Below are 16,589 nucleotides of genomic sequence, written 5' to 3'. Positions count from 1 at the left end.
ATTCATTGGCATTCGTGGTAGAAAATGGTCGAATGCGCTCTGAGGTCTAAGGTTCGGCAAGCTATCACCATCTTTTGTGTGCAAGAGCCGGCTCTCCAACAGGATATCCTGGCTGCTTCCGATTGGGAAACTTTGACCGAGACTTGCAAATTTCTCGAGCCGTTTTAAGATGCCGCAATGGCTAACGATTGTAATCGAAATTCGATATGTGATGTTCCGCTAACTATGGATTATTTTCTTTATCACATTGAGACATCCAGGGAAATCACCGCGGTCCCCCACTTGGCGACCATGATGGAGACTGCCTGGGCCAAATTAGCCGACTATTATGAAGCGACAGAGGATTCTCCAGTGTATTCAGCAGCAACGGTCTTAAATCCCTCGCTCAAGGGGGCATATATGGAGAAGACTTAGGAAGATAAGAATGAATGGATCGAGAAGGCTAAAGCTCGTGTAGAGCAGCTGTGGAGCAAGACATACAAGGCAACCACACCCAGTCCTATTCTCCGTCAAAGTGGTGAACGAGAACCCACTACGAGTCGGCCGAATGGATATAAGATTTGGATGAAAGAGCAAAAGGCCACGATTTTGAACATGGATGATGACGAGTATGACGTATACTATTGCGACCCTGTGATGATGATATCGGATTCTTTGAAATGGTGGCTCTAACTGGCTCAGCGAAGAAGATTCCCTAACCTGTCCTTGATGGCTATCGACATCCTGTTGATTCCGCCTATGTCTGCTGAGACAGAGCAACTCTTCTCCAAAGCTAGACTAACAGTCACCGACCAGCGAGGATCTATGAACATTGAAACTTTGAATCTTTTGTAATGCCTACGATCCTGGGACAGGAGCGCTCTAATAGCTCAGTTAGAAGTAAGTTTTCCATTCTGTAAGGTGTACATACCATTTTCTAATTAATGAATTCTAGCATGGCTACGTTGCTCCGGCAGCTATAGATGCTATGCCTAATGTTTAGGAACTTTTATAGATAGGCTAGCAGAAGAGACATAATCAAGTAGCAGTGTACCAGTATTAGTTATATAGTAGGTAGCTTAGAGTCAGGTAAAAGGGATAATCTACTAATAGTTAAAAATTTAGCAAATCAAAGCCCGTGAAAGTCATGCCGCTGTAAGGTCATGCCTCTGTATCAAAAACATCATGCCGCTCTATTAATTCCCACTTAAAATAAAGGTGCTAACCTAAGGCTATTAAGCCTCCCCTCCCTCCTAACCTACAAAGTTCCCACCAAAGCTAACTACCTTACCTATAGTGATCGCTTAATAGCATAGCCAGTTTTATAGATGCTGCATCTCCTTTGTTATCTCGGGGCTTATACTACGCCTTTACAGGCTTACCATTAACTTAATAATACTAAACATCTACTTAGGATTAACAGATATAACAGGAATTACCAAGATATCAAGGGCAAACTTACTCAGACATAGGTATTCTTCTTAATAATCCTTCCACTACAAGACAAGGTTTAAGTTCTCTCGCCATACTAGCCCTTACCTTATGTAAACGCTAAGCTTATCTTCTTCTTCTATTATATATTAATTACAGCTTTATATCTACTAGTTAAATTAACTAAGTTTATCTTATTATACTGCTTTTCCTATTACTATCCTTAATATCTTAGGTTATTCCTTATATAGATAGTGCTATTTAAAGAATTCCTAGATATTATTTTTAGTATCTTATAGCTACACTAGTTACTTATTATTAATCTAGTTTGCCTTAAGCTAGAATATATTTTAATATAAGTAAAGAATAATAGTAGCTAGATAAAATAGTAAATAGCCTAGTAGGCTATAATACTTATTATGCTTTAACTAATAGTTCTTAATTGAGATCTAAAGGCATTATTAGTAATTATTATTAAGATTCTTATCTTATAAAACTATATTAATATATTCCTCTTAAGTATATTATAGTAAGTATTTCTCTTATTTATAGCGCTTCTTAATTTATTAAGTATTAAATCCTAAGAAATAGTTAATTAAAAAGCTTAAAGAGAATAAAAATAAATTAAGAAGTAATTCTTTTAGTTATTAAGACCCTGAAATTTCTTAGCTTACTAATATAACTATTAGGTAATAAGAATATTAGGTTTTATTCCTTAAAGAAATTAAGTAAGTACTTTATTATAATTATTACTTCCTATAAGGCGCTATAACATCCTTCCTTAGCCTAACACTAGTAACTTATAGTAATCTTATAGAGCAGTTTAAGTAGACTTTATATCTCTGCTAATAGAAGTTAGTCTTATAGTAAAAGCTAATCTTAGATAGGCACCTATTATTAGGGCTTTAATATCTTTATTTTAAAATATATAATAAAATAGTTAATATACTCTTGCTTTTAAATAGTATACTAAATTATTAGAAAGGTTAAATTCTGTTTGGTTTTATTATTTTATATTAGCTTAAGGTTAATAGCAGCTTCCTCCTCTTTAAAGAGTTAATAGCTATCTTTATTATTCTAGTTATAAGCCAGAGATTTTATTAGCTCTCTCTGTTATAGGGAAGCCCTAATAAACCAGATAATATTATGCAATTTACCTACTGCTCCCTGTTTCTGCCAGAGCTAAAGCTTATACTCTTTAACTTAGAAAGCCGCCTTGGTAAAGGCTTCTTGCTTAAATAAGTTAGGATCTTCTCCCTATAGAAAGGCTTAAGCTATAAGGTTAAGAATATGCCTAAAGCATCTTATTTAATAATTTCTAATATCTTTTTCCGCCATTATAGGATAAGGTTAATAATAAAGGCTCGCCAAGTATATATTATTAGATAAGGTAATATAGCAGATATCTATGCTATTCTTATTTTATATCTTATACTTGCCTAAGATATTATATATTATTACTGCTAGGTTATCTCTAGAATAAGATCCTTATATATAATATAAAGTTAAGAGTTATAATTAGACTTAATAGAAGGCATTAAGATAATAGGCATAAAGGCTAATAAAAGTATATTATTTATGAAGAAGTCTATAAGTTAAAGCTAAAGCTAATCCTTATAATTACCTTCTGTAATTAACTTAATATTACTCTCTTCTTTACCTTAAATAATTTCTATATAATATTATATACTAACTGCTAACTTTATAATACCTCTTCTTCTAATAATTTATTATATAAATTAAGTATTTAGCATAAATACAGATTTAATAGTATTATAAATAGAAGATTAGTAGTAATAATCTAGCTGATTATTAACTCCTTTGCTTTATTAATATTTAATCTTATAATAGGAGACTTTAAGTAATACTGCTTTAAAGATAGGTAAATATTAATATAAAATAAATATAAATCTTTATTTATATTATTATCTGCCTTAGTAATTATATAAGACCTATATCTTATAAGATACTAAAAAAGTAATAAAGATTAGGCTTATATAGATATTATTTACCTTTAGAGGTACTTAACTAATAATATTATATTTATGGCAATAAATAATAAGCTCTTGCTTTATTTATTATATTTAAAGTATACCTAGTAGCTCTGTAATATCTATAAATTAGGACTAACTTCTATAAGAAAGAAGCCATAGGCCTAAATCCAGCTCCTTTAACCTTTATAATTCTTATTAGCAATATATTCTTCTAGTATATATTTCTTACAGCCGATATAGATAGTTAGGAGGTCAGTAAGGATTATTCTTCTAGGTTTAGTCTTAATAGATATAATATTAAGCTGCTACTTAAGTGATTTGCGCTGGCTACTAATTCCTAGAAGCAATTCTAATAACTATTATTATACTGCATTAGCGGGTTACCGGCGAATCGCAGAATATAAGTGCTTCTTATCAGGGAGTAATATTAATTCTGAACCAGGTGTTTCTACTACGCGAGTAAATGCAAAACACGTAGTTATGCTACCCCTGCTGCATTCCTGGGTTCCATTGGTGCAATCAACTGGGGTACTACACTTAATTAATTACCCTATGCCTGGAACTCTGAATAGCCTCGATATTCATAAGGCTATTATTACATAGAAAAATCTATAAATCTAGTATTTTAAGTAAATCAAGTTTGAAGCATTATGAACTTGGTTACTTGAAAAAAACTGGGTCATCGACTTACTTGACTGACTTGAAATGCTTGACTTGTTACTTGAATTGAGGTTAGCGCTGGGCCTGGGTGGAGTGTGCAATAGACAGGCCCTTGAACTCGGACAGGAAACCGGTACCGCTGCGGTGAAGGGGACTAGAAGAAATAAAAATGTTACTTTGACACACGCGGCCAAGATACTGTTGTGACAGCAGCAGCAGCGCTCTCTGGGCAGCTGTTCAGTTGCCCCTTGAAATCACTCAAGACGACTTCCCTGGCGTTCTGGAACACGTTACCCCCGAATAGGCCTTTGCCTGATGTGTCGCCATCAATAGCGTGTCCTTTAATACCAGACTAGACATTGTTTACGGCGTGGAGGAATGTAGTGGCAGAAAGGGCGGGACCGCGGCCGGCCACGTGAACGATGTAGTAATCAAAATCATGTTAGTGAGGACCTTGGCCAATACGGATTGATGCAGTACTTTGAAGGGTAATTTGATCTCCTTGGCCGACCATTTCAATCGTCAAGTAGTGGTAGCCGCCACATCCCGCTGACCATTGGGTGTGGCCGTCGATGTAGTTGTTAGAGAGTGTGATGCCAGTGCTTTTGTCACCGCCAAACACATAGTGCTGGCGGCCGAGCAGGGACGTCTAAACTTATTAACAATAATGCTGGCAGAGTGAAGAGCTTATCTTACCGTGCAGTGATCGATCCAGGACTTGCTGGTGCCAGAGGAGACGAAAGTATCACCGCCCCAAACATATTGCGGGTTCAGATTAGTAATGTGTAGTGTCCCCGGTGGTTAGAGATAAAACAGCTTCTTGGTAATGACAGTATGACTTACGGATGCTCTGGACAATAACGCCTTTTATTCCCCTAAGCCCCACATAGCTACATTCGATCAAGTGTGACTGCTTTGCATGATCAAAAGCGATCGGGTCGTTGTCCCCGCTGAGAACCGTGTTGCGACTTGATTCGGGTCAGCGTGGTCGTCTCGTGGTCGGCCTTGGAGAGAGTCCTGTCGGCGTCAAGCGACTCAAGTCGGCCAATAGCGTCCTTATTGCCGTGGTCGGCCGCAATCTGGTACCACTTCCGGGCCTCCGCCAGACTCTTCTCAACGTGTATTCCTATCTCATTGTAGTATCCTAAAGCGAATTCTCCAGTAGGAAGTTTAGCGGCTGCAGCTTCTTGAGCGTACTTATACGCTAAAGCTTCGTTCTTCTTAAACATACCCTCATATCCAAACAAAAACCATCGACTGACACCCAGAGCAGCCTCTGGCAGACCCTGCTTGGCTGCCAAGCCGTAGTAGTGGATGGAGTATGATAGGTTGAAGTCGCAGCTGAATTGGCAAAACTCATACGCTTGACCCATCTTGAGCTGGGCCTTGGCGAAGCCTAGGTAAGTTGACTTCTCGATATACACCTTGGCCGTAAGGGGGTTATTGGGCAGCAGACCCTCGGGAATGGTGATGTCAGGCAGATCCCGTCCGATGAGCATGCCGTACACATAGGGGCCCTGGGGAGCGTCTTCATCAGAGCTATCAGCAGCGGCCTGTATCCACTCAAGGCCAGTCGAGTAGTCCTTGGTCTCGCCGTACTGGCCCAAGAGGCTCATCATGCCCATTCGGCACAGTGAGGCAGAATCCTTGAGGGATAAACCGCGGTAGTAATGCTCCTTGGCTTTGGACATATCGTTAGACTATTCGTACAGCATGCCTATCTGATATTCCGATCGAGCGTGGCCAAGCTAGGCTGCACGCTTATAGCCGACATAGGCCTCACGCTTATCAACGCGATTGCCAAACTTGCCAAACTCGAGCCATTTTGAGCGCATATAGAGTGCCTTGGGGTGCTCTTGCTGTGTCAGGTAGGAGATAATATTTAGTGCATCAAGGCGGAGCTCATGTGCTATGCGAGGGGTAGCGGGTCGGGCCCTGTCGCCATACTCTCTCGTGAGGCTCTCCTGGGAGATGTCTGCACAGGTAAGGACGTCGCGCGCCCAGGTAAGCTGCATCGAGACATTCTGGGAGTGCAAAACCTGCTTGCGCGCGTTCCATAGTATCTCCTCCTTATCCTCATCAGTCAGGGGGATGTTATCGCCCTTGACCTTGGGGAAGGGTGAAAAGGAGGGGGCGTCGAAGTTCATGGTGCTGAGGCGCTCGGTCCTGTAGGCGTCGCTCGATTGGTATGCTCGAATATCGTCGTCTGAGGCCTGGGCGGCGTTGGCCTGGGGCCAGGGCTGGTCAGCTCCCTGAGGGTTGATATAAGTCGAGAGGGAGGCTCGCGGGTGTGACGAGGTCCAGGTCCAGGTGCGGCTTCGGATCGCGGTTCAACAGAAATAGCCTCGAGCTCCATGCGCTGGAGGTCCTCCTGCATGTTTTGGGGGACCTGAGGGGTTACCCTAGATACAAGGACAACAAAGAATCGTCAGCGCGCCCCTCTTGTGCTCCAGTAGGAGACTTTTCGGGGCCTACGGCCCCCCAGACGAAAAATACACATACGGAAGCGCGCCCCACCTTTCCAACGTTGCAACCTGATCCGGCTCTCACAGGCAAGCTTAAGGGGACTGGGACGGGGACGGAGCAGGACAGGGAGCTTGGGCTTGGGGAATCGGGAAACAGAAACTGGAGCCTGGGCCGCAAACGGGATGGGATTAAAAGGGGAGAAACCAGGCGACGTACCTTTGGGGGCGCAGGAGCGACGACCTCTGGCATACAATAGTCGTCGAAACCACCGGGGACAAAGGTCGCACCGAGTTGTGGGGGAGCCATGTCGTTTTGCTGGCTCTCGTCTGCCGGAGAAGGACGTAAGATGTCAGTACGAGGATTGGGGGAAGATGGAGTGTGAAATGCCAAATGGAGGCGGTTCGGGAGCCCGACGAAGAGGGGATCCAGAAGTATTATCAGTGCGGCCGGGTTCTCATTAACAACGCGGCCGTTATGAATACACCATACGAAAAAACCAAGGACGGATTTGAGTTACAGTTTTAGTCTCTCACTTTCTGCTCTTCTACCTACTCAAGGACCTTCTCTTAACGAGCTCGTCGCCCAACTTCCACTCACGAGTTGTGACGGTCTCATCAGCTGCTCATCGTTATGGACCTTGCCGACTTGACAACATCAACTTTGACAATGGCGAATACAACGGCTGGATGGCTTACGCCTCGAGCAAAGTGGCCAATATTTACATGACGAATCACGGTGAGCGTCTTTACGGTGCCCAAGACCTTCATGCCTACACACTTCACCCAGGCGCTTTCATCAGCCCGAACCTGCAAAAGTTCTCCAAGGCGGAGACAGAGGCGCTCAGTCAGGGAGACGACAGACCAAAGAAGTATATGATTTCTCAGGACCAGGCTTGCGCAACAACTATTTATGGCCCTGTCTCGGGTGAGATAGAAGGTCGAGGAGGTTTGTATCTGGAGGGAGCGTCTAAGTCGGGGCCTTGTCCTCCTGATTCGGATGCTGTTGAGTATGGATACGCAAGTTGGTCTCAAGATAAGGCCAGGGAAGAAGAGCTATGGGAAAAGAGCAAGAAGTGGACTGGCATGTAGTGAATGAATGAATTCAATGTGCAATAGGATATGCTAGGGCAAAGAAGAATTCCCGCCCTTATTATGTGTTGTCGTAAGACCTGATACCACACAACGCCGCCACCTAGAGTATTAGATGGCTTCTACTCTTACACACCAATCGCGGTAGCAGAGAAACCTAATACTGCCATCATAATGAACGAACAAGTTAAAGATTCTCATCGGCCACCAAGCTCCGCCTCCTTCTTATACACAGCGCAACGCCCCAACCGAGCGAGTTCAGTCACAAAACTCTCGAGTATCTGGACTTGGTCATGTCGTTGAGGCGTGTAATGGCGCGCGGGCATCAGGCGAAAGATGTCTGCAGCTGAAGCAAGAAGTTCCAAGTCTTTCTGAGCTTGGCCATCGAGGGGATTTATGAGTATGTTGAGAAAGAGTGTGATGATCGCGACCATGGGGTAGAATTGGACGGTCCTGGTGGCAAACTTATTAGTAAACGAAATTCTAGAGGGGGCAGAATAAAGGCCGCCTAGGATGATGGCCATCTTTGGGGAGCCCCTTTTTCTGCTGGCCTGTGGACAAAGACTGTACCAGAACGTTTCGGTCGCTAAGCAGGAAATTGTTGCTTTGAGGTAAACAATAGTAGAACGGCTTGCTTCCAGGCAGAGGGCAAGACTGGAGTCGAGAGCAGCAGCACTAGATCCTTCCCTATGCGCCTGCATGGGGCTCATCGTAGTGCATCTTCCACTAGCATGATGAATAGTGATGAGCAGGTAGAAATAGTCGAGATGCACAAGGGTAGTATGCATTCTATGCGCCATATCGGTGTCTTGGAGTGACGGAAGTGACGATCGAGACATGGACAGTGAGGGACGAATATGCGACGGCATTGAAGAACGCCATTCCTCGAGTTGTTCATCAAGCTCGCGGATATCGCGCAGGAGTTCGGCGTCTGTCTTCCGGCTCGCGTAGACCGAGTAAAGCTGGTGGTTTGCCTTGCCCTTGAGTAGACTCAAGCCTATATCTCCAAAGAGATATGGGATGAGACCCTCGCCTGTACCATCGGTAAAGAAATGAGTCATGCCTCTGTCTGGTGGTGTGAGATCGCAAGAAGAGTCGGTCAGGAATGGTGGCTGGCCACTTCTTAGAGCGATCTCTTTGTCGAAGAGGTAACAAATCCAAAAAAGAGCTCGTAGATGGCATCTCTCACGCTCTTCTCGGGAAGCTTCGCCATGATCGGGTAGGCTGGGGACATCAATGTGACCCCCCATCGTTATTACCATTCTACAGGCAACCCCGTTGAGGATAGCAGCAGTCGGCATCCGGCCCAGGTGTACGTCGTGCAGTTGCTAGACGGAGTAGATTTAGTTGAATGTCTTTAATAATTTCAACCGTCACTTACCAGCATCAGTATAGTTTGTATGCCCATGAGGTTGGTATCTAGCAATACTTCTGCAAGCAGATGGTGCGCTTCCATGGAGCATGCTTCAGGATCGATATCCGGAAAATCATTCGGTCCTCTAAAATAATCAATGATGGAGAGAAAGGCCAGGAAACAGCACCTAGCACTTAGATGTTCGAGTGATGCTGTAACGTTCAGGCCCTCATAGGCCAGGACAATGGTCTCGTTGAACAAGGTGCCGTCGACGAAGGGAAAGGCAAACTTGAATGTAGAACTCAAATATGCGGCAATGACTTGGTGGGTTGTGTGTCGAGACGGAAGTAGGGAAGCCCCTGAATAACCCTGGGAGTGTGTGACGGGGCTATGGAGTGTTGATGGCCGTTGGAATGTTTCTGACTTGAAGTTGTCTCCAGCCTTTGAAAGGATCCACCTGCGACCTTCCTCGGAGAACTGCGGTATACCTTTGTCAAGACTTATTTGTCCAAGGTGGCAACCGCCGTAGTAGAGTTGCCGAGAGGCTTGGTGACTGTCTGAGGGGCACGGGTTTTGGGGGGTCTCAACGCTTGAGGTACTGGTGTGATGGATGGTTGTTCATGGCTTGTTGTGAGGATGTCTCGATGAGGCACGTTGCCCTGCCACGTGGCGTCGTTTTGGATGATGGGAAAGATGGTGGCGTCGAGACTGTTCAGCTGCTCGTTGGGGACAAGGGGTTGGGGGCCGTTGCTGGGCAGGGTGCCAGTAATCATCGAAACAGTTCGAGAATGGACATTACGGCTTGATGAAACATATCAGAATGCAATGTTTCAATAGTGTAGAGGGTGTAGGCATAGTTACCTGGCAAGCATCCGTGTCTTTCCTCTCCTAGCCCTGGAGAAGGTGCACAGAAGGTTATGGTGCTCGCACCAGTCACAGGGAGTCCTCGGCGATGTGCGATCACATTGGATCTGGTACAAGAGGCGGCATTAGCGAGCTGGACCCAGCTACGGGGATATTCTACAGTAGCTCAATGCCTGCGAGTACGTCAAAGGGAAGAGCCGAGATGTACAAAGGCTAAACGAGTGGCGTATACCAAGGACAATCTACATAACGGATATTGGGCCTCATACCTTTCTTTTGTGGCACCCATCACAGGCCCATTTTCCAGCCATGTTGACGGACAGGGGTCGATCGATCGATCGCTAACAATGTGGAGCAGAAAGATGACCTCCCAGATGTCCGAAATTAAAAGGCGGCCTCTTCAGGAAGAGAGACAGACGGTCGGACTCTGGAAACAGAAGATATCGGGTGACATGTAAAAGAGCAAAGTGGAAGGGGGAGGCGGATATTTCCAGGAGATGGGCCCGCGTACATGACAAGATGAACCCGGCATCTGGGTTTCTTCAATCTCCGCTGACTTATCACCCCAAGCCAATGAGGTGGAATGAGCAAGGGTTCAAGCTTAAAATGGCGTGCACTAGCTAACCATCTTGGCGATGAATACGGGAGGGGTGGCATGGACGCCCCCTTGCCGATATGTCGGCTGACAAAGCGGATCCTCGCGTGAAGTTCAAGATATCGAACTAAGCCCTTGATTCGCTCTCGGGAGCTTTACCGATGACTCAGCGGCCGGCGGTTTCTGATGATTGGTCGGTAGACATCTCGACGAGTTGCTGCGGTTGTTGGGCCTCGTATGCTCTGTAAGCAAGGCCTGATACCTTCTAATAATAAGACAATACGATTGCGCGGACTTGTTATGATTGATAATTGGACTTTGGAGCTTGGTATAAGATGATCCGGCTCGCGTGGAAGTTTTTTGTTCGCAAGCTCTCCTCCAATTTAGCCAACTTCGACTCTCGCTTCCAAAAGTACCGCCTTGCAAATTATCTACTCTATTATTGGTTACTCTAATTTTCGTATAATTTTCGTATAATTTTCGCTCTTTCTTTACTTCTGGGCCTTCGTTGATTTCGATTCTGATCTTGAGCCAAGGGAAGTCCGAATATGCCCAACCTCGGTCGCGTCTCTCCCCGTCCTCGATCGATACATAGCACAAACATCACGCTCTTGAACGCCATTCATACCTCATACCTCCATTCAAAACCCTATCAACTCGATGCTAGAACTAGTGTTGTTGCCAACGCTTGGCATACCTCGAGCCAAGCTACGCCGATCGTCGACACCGTGCTAGGCGAGAAAGTATGGGAACATGCTCGACGTCGGCTTGAGAACAATTGTGTTCTGTTGCAGTATGTGATGAATCTTACGATATTAGTGTAGGTCTTAATGACAGGGATAGGTCTCTTCACCCTTCGACTCCCTCACTATTCATCCCATTTCTCGACACACTGCCCTTCGTCGTTCCGTCCTCGATTCTTACATCACTTCGCGCCCTGCAACCATTTCTTCACTGTGTCACACCCCACAACCCGTCAACTTCACGATATGCCGCACTCGCCCTGGCTCTGGATGTGAGCTTGGAAGGGCGAGTGTCAAATGCTTCCCTATCGATGCCAGCCGACGGGATTGATATCGCCAGTGGTCTCTTGGGAATTGCCCCGGAATTCGGTTATCGTGCCTTTGATGTCTTTTACTACCTCCTTACATCCATATCGACGCAAGCGGAGAGAGAATTTCTGAGTCTAAAACCGGCATCAGAATACTCTATCCTGGCTGCATCTGGAACGTACCAACCACCTTCACACCTTGCTGCAGCCGATGATGGCGCAGCGGCAGACGACTTCCGGCAGGCAATCAGACAGATTGGCATCAAAGGTTCTACCCACCGAAAGCTCATTGCAACCCTCGCGGGTCTGCTCACACTCGGAAACACGCTCGACCTGAATGCCCCTGACAATTATTGTTTGCATCGACAGCCTGCCGACGATTAAGTTTATATAGGAAATTTCGTGGCGCTAGCAAGACATAGGTGTTGCAACAATTAAAATAAGCGGGTGCTGATAATTAGCGTTTTAGGCGCTATAGTAGCTACAGTAAGCTTAAAACAGGTAAGAATATAAAAGAAATACTTACAAATCGATTAATACTAATATCGATATATAAACTCGTAGTATTAGCAAGTATGCAGTAAATTTGCTTTAAGGTTATTTTTTTTAATGGTTATTAGGCGACAGGGTTTATAAACATAGATCAGTCTGCCACAACTAACCAGAGCGTGTTCTTAACTTACAAAGTTTAGCAACAGCTATAGCTATATGTCTCATCACATTTAAATCACATTCAGCTCAAACTGCTGATATAGAGTAAAGAGGTTTAAGGAAAGTATTAATACTGCATAATAGCTTATAATATATAAAGGTTAAGTTAAGACTTTAATCTTATTAACTTCATTTGCAATAGAATACTTTACATATAAGTCAGAATTCCGGCTTCTCTGCTACCACATATGCCAGACTATGGTTACGCAGAAGCAAGTAAAGCTACATCTTCGCAGTACTCCGCATAGTCTTAATATCCAGGAGATCAGGCTTACGCAAGAGTAGGCATCTAAGCATAATATCTTTAAGGGTCAGGTAGAGGCCCACATTAATCTACCACCTAGGCCTGATAATGCACTGCTAATTGCAGCTTTAGGTCCGCTAGGCATAGGGGGTATTCGGTATAAGTTTATCCTAGAGCGAAGCATATCGTCTTAGCCTAATTGCCTATATATAGGCGCAGAGTTAAGGCGGATTTGAGAACATCTTAGGGTTAAGTATAATTAGGATATAGAACTTAAAGGTAGACGTCGCTCAGCTGCCATGACAGATAAAGAAAGGAGTAACAGTCCATAGAGAACAGGAGTCTGTTATTAACGACTATTCTCTAGCAGGCCAGGAAGCAAGCTATTTAAGGTGGCAAGGGGGCTAAATCTCAAACAATCAAGGGCTCAAGATAACAAGTCACAAGCCGCACTCCAGAGGGCCATTAATACATTCTAGAGCAAGGGTAAAGATATTCGAAGTCGAGAAGCAGAGCATATTAATAAGGAGAATGACTTTACTGCGCCAAATCCGTGGCTTCGCCGGCTTAGTTCTGCTATCCACTTAAAGGATTTTAGTAAGAAAAAGGACTTCTTAAGGGGCTTAATTACTATAGAATACGAAGTAGATCCGGATAATCTAGACAAGTCAGACAATACTCAACTGCAGTTCACACACATCGCATTCAATAGGCTAGTTAACCATGCCAAGGCTGTTATCACACCAGATATTATATCTTAGAACGCTCTATTTAAGGTCAATCGCAAAGAACTAACAAAAGAGAGGACAAAGCTATTCCATTTCCGGTTCAAGCCCAAGACGCAGAGGAGATATACACTTATAGTCAAGCAGCTACTCGCTTATATTATTCGATGCATATCTTTTAAGGACAAAGCAGATCAGCCGCCGTTCAAGCTCAGCATACGGCAACAGAGCGCTTACGATATCATAATAGAACATGCAGATAATTTAACAGATACTTAGAAAGAAAATAGGGGTGATCCAGAAGCGCCTAAGGTTATCAGACTTCTTGATCTACTAGAAACTGCCGTTCTCGAGCTATATATCTCTATTCTTAACCATTTCACTAAGGACACAGAGTATGACAGCGTTCTTATCAGCTTCTTAACTGTTCTTAGTATGCAGGCAGATAGTATATAGGAGGGCTATAAGGGTTTTACGCTAAAGCTTTCTGCCATTATGGCTATTTCTCGTCTCTATATCATCAAATACGCCATAGACCAACAAGCCAAAGCTATTAAGCAAAAGATACAACAGGGGCAAAGCCAGGAGAAAGCAGAGGAGAATAGCCTATCCTAGCTGCAAGGCGGATACAGGTCTGAATCCAATGGAAAATACATATAAAATAAAACCACGCTAATGAAGACAGGGACCTGAATCCATTGCCCCCAACGGATACAGGTCGCCATTATTAAAAGTTGGAAAAAATAACTTTTAAGGTAATACATCAATTTGTAATTACGAGGACATATGGCATTTTAATTTTAAGCCACAGAAACCAAGTATTGCGATGTTGCGATCAGTTTGAAACTCAGTTAATTGCATTCAGCGTCGTTAAAAGTGGAGAGCAATTGGCGAATCATTTACCCCAAGTTAGTCCGTGCATTCTAGTATGCCCAGGTGTAAGTAAGGGAGTGCAATAGAAATATAAGCGGAGAACAACAGTTAAGCCAAAGCAATTCATAAGGACAGCCAAGTCGTAATAGTAAGTATAACTATATATCACATTAGTATTATTACAGTCCGTTAGTCCATAGTAGTTATTAACCCGTAGCAATATATATAACCAAGTTAAGATTAAGGTTTAAGCCATAGTAACTGCAAAAGCAAGTATATTAATAGATATAAATAACAATTAACAGTTATCAAAATAAAGCAACCGATAATTAATCCATTAGCATTTAATAGTTACAAGCCAACGGTATCAATCATGGATAACATAAGGCCATTTATAAAACTGCCTAAGTTTCTATTTATTATTTGCAAAGTATATCAATACGCATATACTAGGAAGAAAGTAGAGCAGCATTTAAGGAGGCATTATAAGTTAATCCCAGCAGAAAAAAGAAGCAAGATTATAGCAATAATCCAATGCGACCCCGGCATTATCTAGGAGCAGAGCGATTTAGCAATATGGCCACTGCCACCACCGATAATTGACCCCATACTATATATCCATCCGCCAAGCCAGAAGCTCGGATACAGCAAGGAAGGGTGTTTACACGCGGTTAGTATAATACGAGGTATGCAAGAATATTACCAGGAAGAGCACAGATAGGTTAATCCCCGCAGGAGGGGGGGGAGTACCCAGAAGCGGGCCATACAGGCATAGCAGGTACCGTGGCGTATCAGAGTCCAGTGTCAATGGTTATTTAGTAATGGGCCGGGTAGCAGTTAGTTCGAGGTCGGGTTCGGTGGACAAGCCAGCTAAGCAGCGCCCGAGGAGGCAGCCATTATCGACCGGATAAACCGGGCGATGGAGCAGCAGCAGCGCCGATTCGAAATAGAGGATAAGGAAAAGATCAAAGCGGCCGATGCAAGGATAGATGCCAATGCGTGGTTAGAGCACGTCGGGTGGGCAATACATTTGGAAGGATTCGACCCGGAAGCCATGTTGCAGTTAACCGATCCGGTAAGTAAGCATAAGCATGCATTACAGTTAATACAGGACAGTTTAATGCGGGTGATAAGCTAAGCCCGTACTATAGCCACGCCGGCGCAGGTTGGCAGCCAGGCATTATTTGAGGCGCAGCGGAAAGAAGTGGATAAGAAGCTAAGGCGGCCATTTAATAACCGAATAGAGGACGATACGTGGGCGCGTTACACGGCCGTATGGACCAAGTTGGTGTGTTATATATACCGTGCAGAGGCCATGGCGGATGAAGATAGGCCTAGGTACTATTAAGAGACGATTGAACAGTAATCGTCTAATAAATTGTGTTATCTCGCTTAGATTTTGGACTTGAATCGGTTGGGCTTGGGCCGAGTTGCTGATTGGCTTAAAATAACCCCAACCCCACACTTGGGGTTAGCTAGTACGAGCTTGGGGTTAGCATAATGCAGAGGAAAGGGGACTATAATTGATAGAGAAAAACAACAAGACTGCTTCTCTCTTTACTTTCTCTTTACTTTCTATAATCAAGATTAAAGAGGCGATATCAAACAACAATGGAGGACATCGTACAGCTCAATCAGGATTATCAAATACTCATCTGCCGGCTATGTCAAGCAGCCGTTCGGCCCGGCAGCAGCATTGAGTCACATTTTCGACGGCAGCATCAGCTCAAGGGACAAGTGCTCAAGGATATCATAGACTACTATGGTGAACTAAAACTAGCTGACCCGAAGCGTATTGCAGTACCAGAAGATAACGGCCCAGCAATCGAAGAGCTCGTTATTTCAGGTGGGTATAGCTGTTGTATATGCCGATATCTTACTATTGCATACGATAATATTGTCCGTCATTGGAGAGAGGCAGGGCATAATACAGCAGAGGAACCGTGGACTAAGGTGCGGCTACAGACGTGGATGGGAGGAAGGCATGCGCGCTACTGGATCGTTCGAGATGATAGCGATAGGAATGGCCCGTTAGAAGTGGCTAACAAAGCTGATGCTGGAAATCAGAGTGCTATAGACAAGGTCATTGCTGCAAGTCTGGCTCGACTAAAGGAAGAAGACGCCGTACGACTACGGAAGGGTGACTTGGAGGAAGATATCGACCGTGATTCGCCGTGGGTCAAGAGGCTAGGCTGGGTACGACACTTTGGCTCCCGGGACTTGATCAGTATTCACGATGCAGCCCAGTGGCTACGGGCGAGGGCAGCAACAGGCAGGTGGGCTCAGAATCAGGAAGATGAGGAAGCAGCTCGTGAGCGACTATTGCTCAGCCGGCTCGGACAGAGCTTTGATCGTGAGGTGGACCGTTGCTGCTGGCGGCTCGATAGCGTGCCGACCGAGACGTTGCAGTGGCTCGGCAGCATCACATCAATGACCCCAAGCGGCGTGCCGTTTGGCCGTAAAGGCAAGGAAGAATCGATGAGCCAGTATAAGTCTGTCGGTCACCGTTACTTAAGCTTCTGCTGGAAGGCATACCGTATCGGGCGGAAGGAAG

The 16,589-nt window shown here is 44.4% G+C and overlaps 4 protein-coding genes across 4 annotated transcripts; 2 read left to right on the top strand and 2 right to left on the bottom strand.

Annotated features, from left to right (window-relative positions):
* Nucleotides 1-4,987: 4,987 nt before the first annotated feature.
* FOBCDRAFT_286650 (uncharacterized protein) lies at nt 4,988-6,836 on the bottom strand (the record flags this gene model as incomplete). Its single annotated transcript, XM_054707714.2, has 3 exons — nt 4,988-5,745; nt 5,848-6,316; nt 6,747-6,836. The coding sequence occupies 3 exons, from the start codon at nt 6,834-6,836 to the stop codon at nt 4,988-4,990; spliced, it is 1,317 nt and encodes a 438-aa protein (XP_054563689.2).
* A 380-nt stretch (nt 6,837-7,216) lies between these two features.
* On the top strand, nt 7,217-7,618 carry FOBCDRAFT_281909 (uncharacterized protein; the record flags this gene model as incomplete). Its single annotated transcript, XM_054707713.2, has 1 exon — nt 7,217-7,618. The coding sequence occupies one exon, from the start codon at nt 7,217-7,219 to the stop codon at nt 7,616-7,618; it is 402 nt and encodes a 133-aa protein (XP_054563688.2).
* A 197-nt stretch (nt 7,619-7,815) lies between these two features.
* On the bottom strand, nt 7,816-10,147 carry FOBCDRAFT_245601 (uncharacterized protein; the record flags this gene model as incomplete). The annotated part of the gene is made up of 6 exons (XM_059610708.1): nt 7,816-8,071; nt 8,189-8,946; nt 9,000-9,525; nt 9,561-9,773; nt 9,834-9,943; nt 10,106-10,147. The coding sequence occupies 6 exons, from the start codon at nt 10,145-10,147 to the stop codon at nt 7,816-7,818; spliced, it is 1,905 nt and encodes a 634-aa protein (XP_059466314.1).
* An 832-nt stretch (nt 10,148-10,979) lies between these two features.
* FOBCDRAFT_281907 (myosin head, motor domain-containing protein) lies at nt 10,980-11,866 on the top strand (the record flags this gene model as incomplete). The annotated part of the gene is made up of 2 exons (XM_054707711.1): nt 10,980-11,224; nt 11,275-11,866. 2 exons carry the CDS (start codon nt 10,980-10,982, stop codon nt 11,864-11,866), a joined length of 837 nt encoding a protein of 278 aa, XP_054563686.1.
* Between the last annotated feature and the right edge of the window lie 4,723 nt (nt 11,867-16,589).

This window comes from Fusarium oxysporum, chromosome XII, assembly GCF_013085055.1.
Source record: "Fusarium oxysporum Fo47 chromosome XII, complete sequence".
NCBI lineage: Eukaryota > Fungi > Ascomycota > Sordariomycetes > Hypocreales > Nectriaceae > Fusarium > Fusarium oxysporum.
The sequence above is the reverse complement of the archived record's forward strand: the minus strand, read 5'-3'. Positions and strand labels throughout refer to the sequence as shown.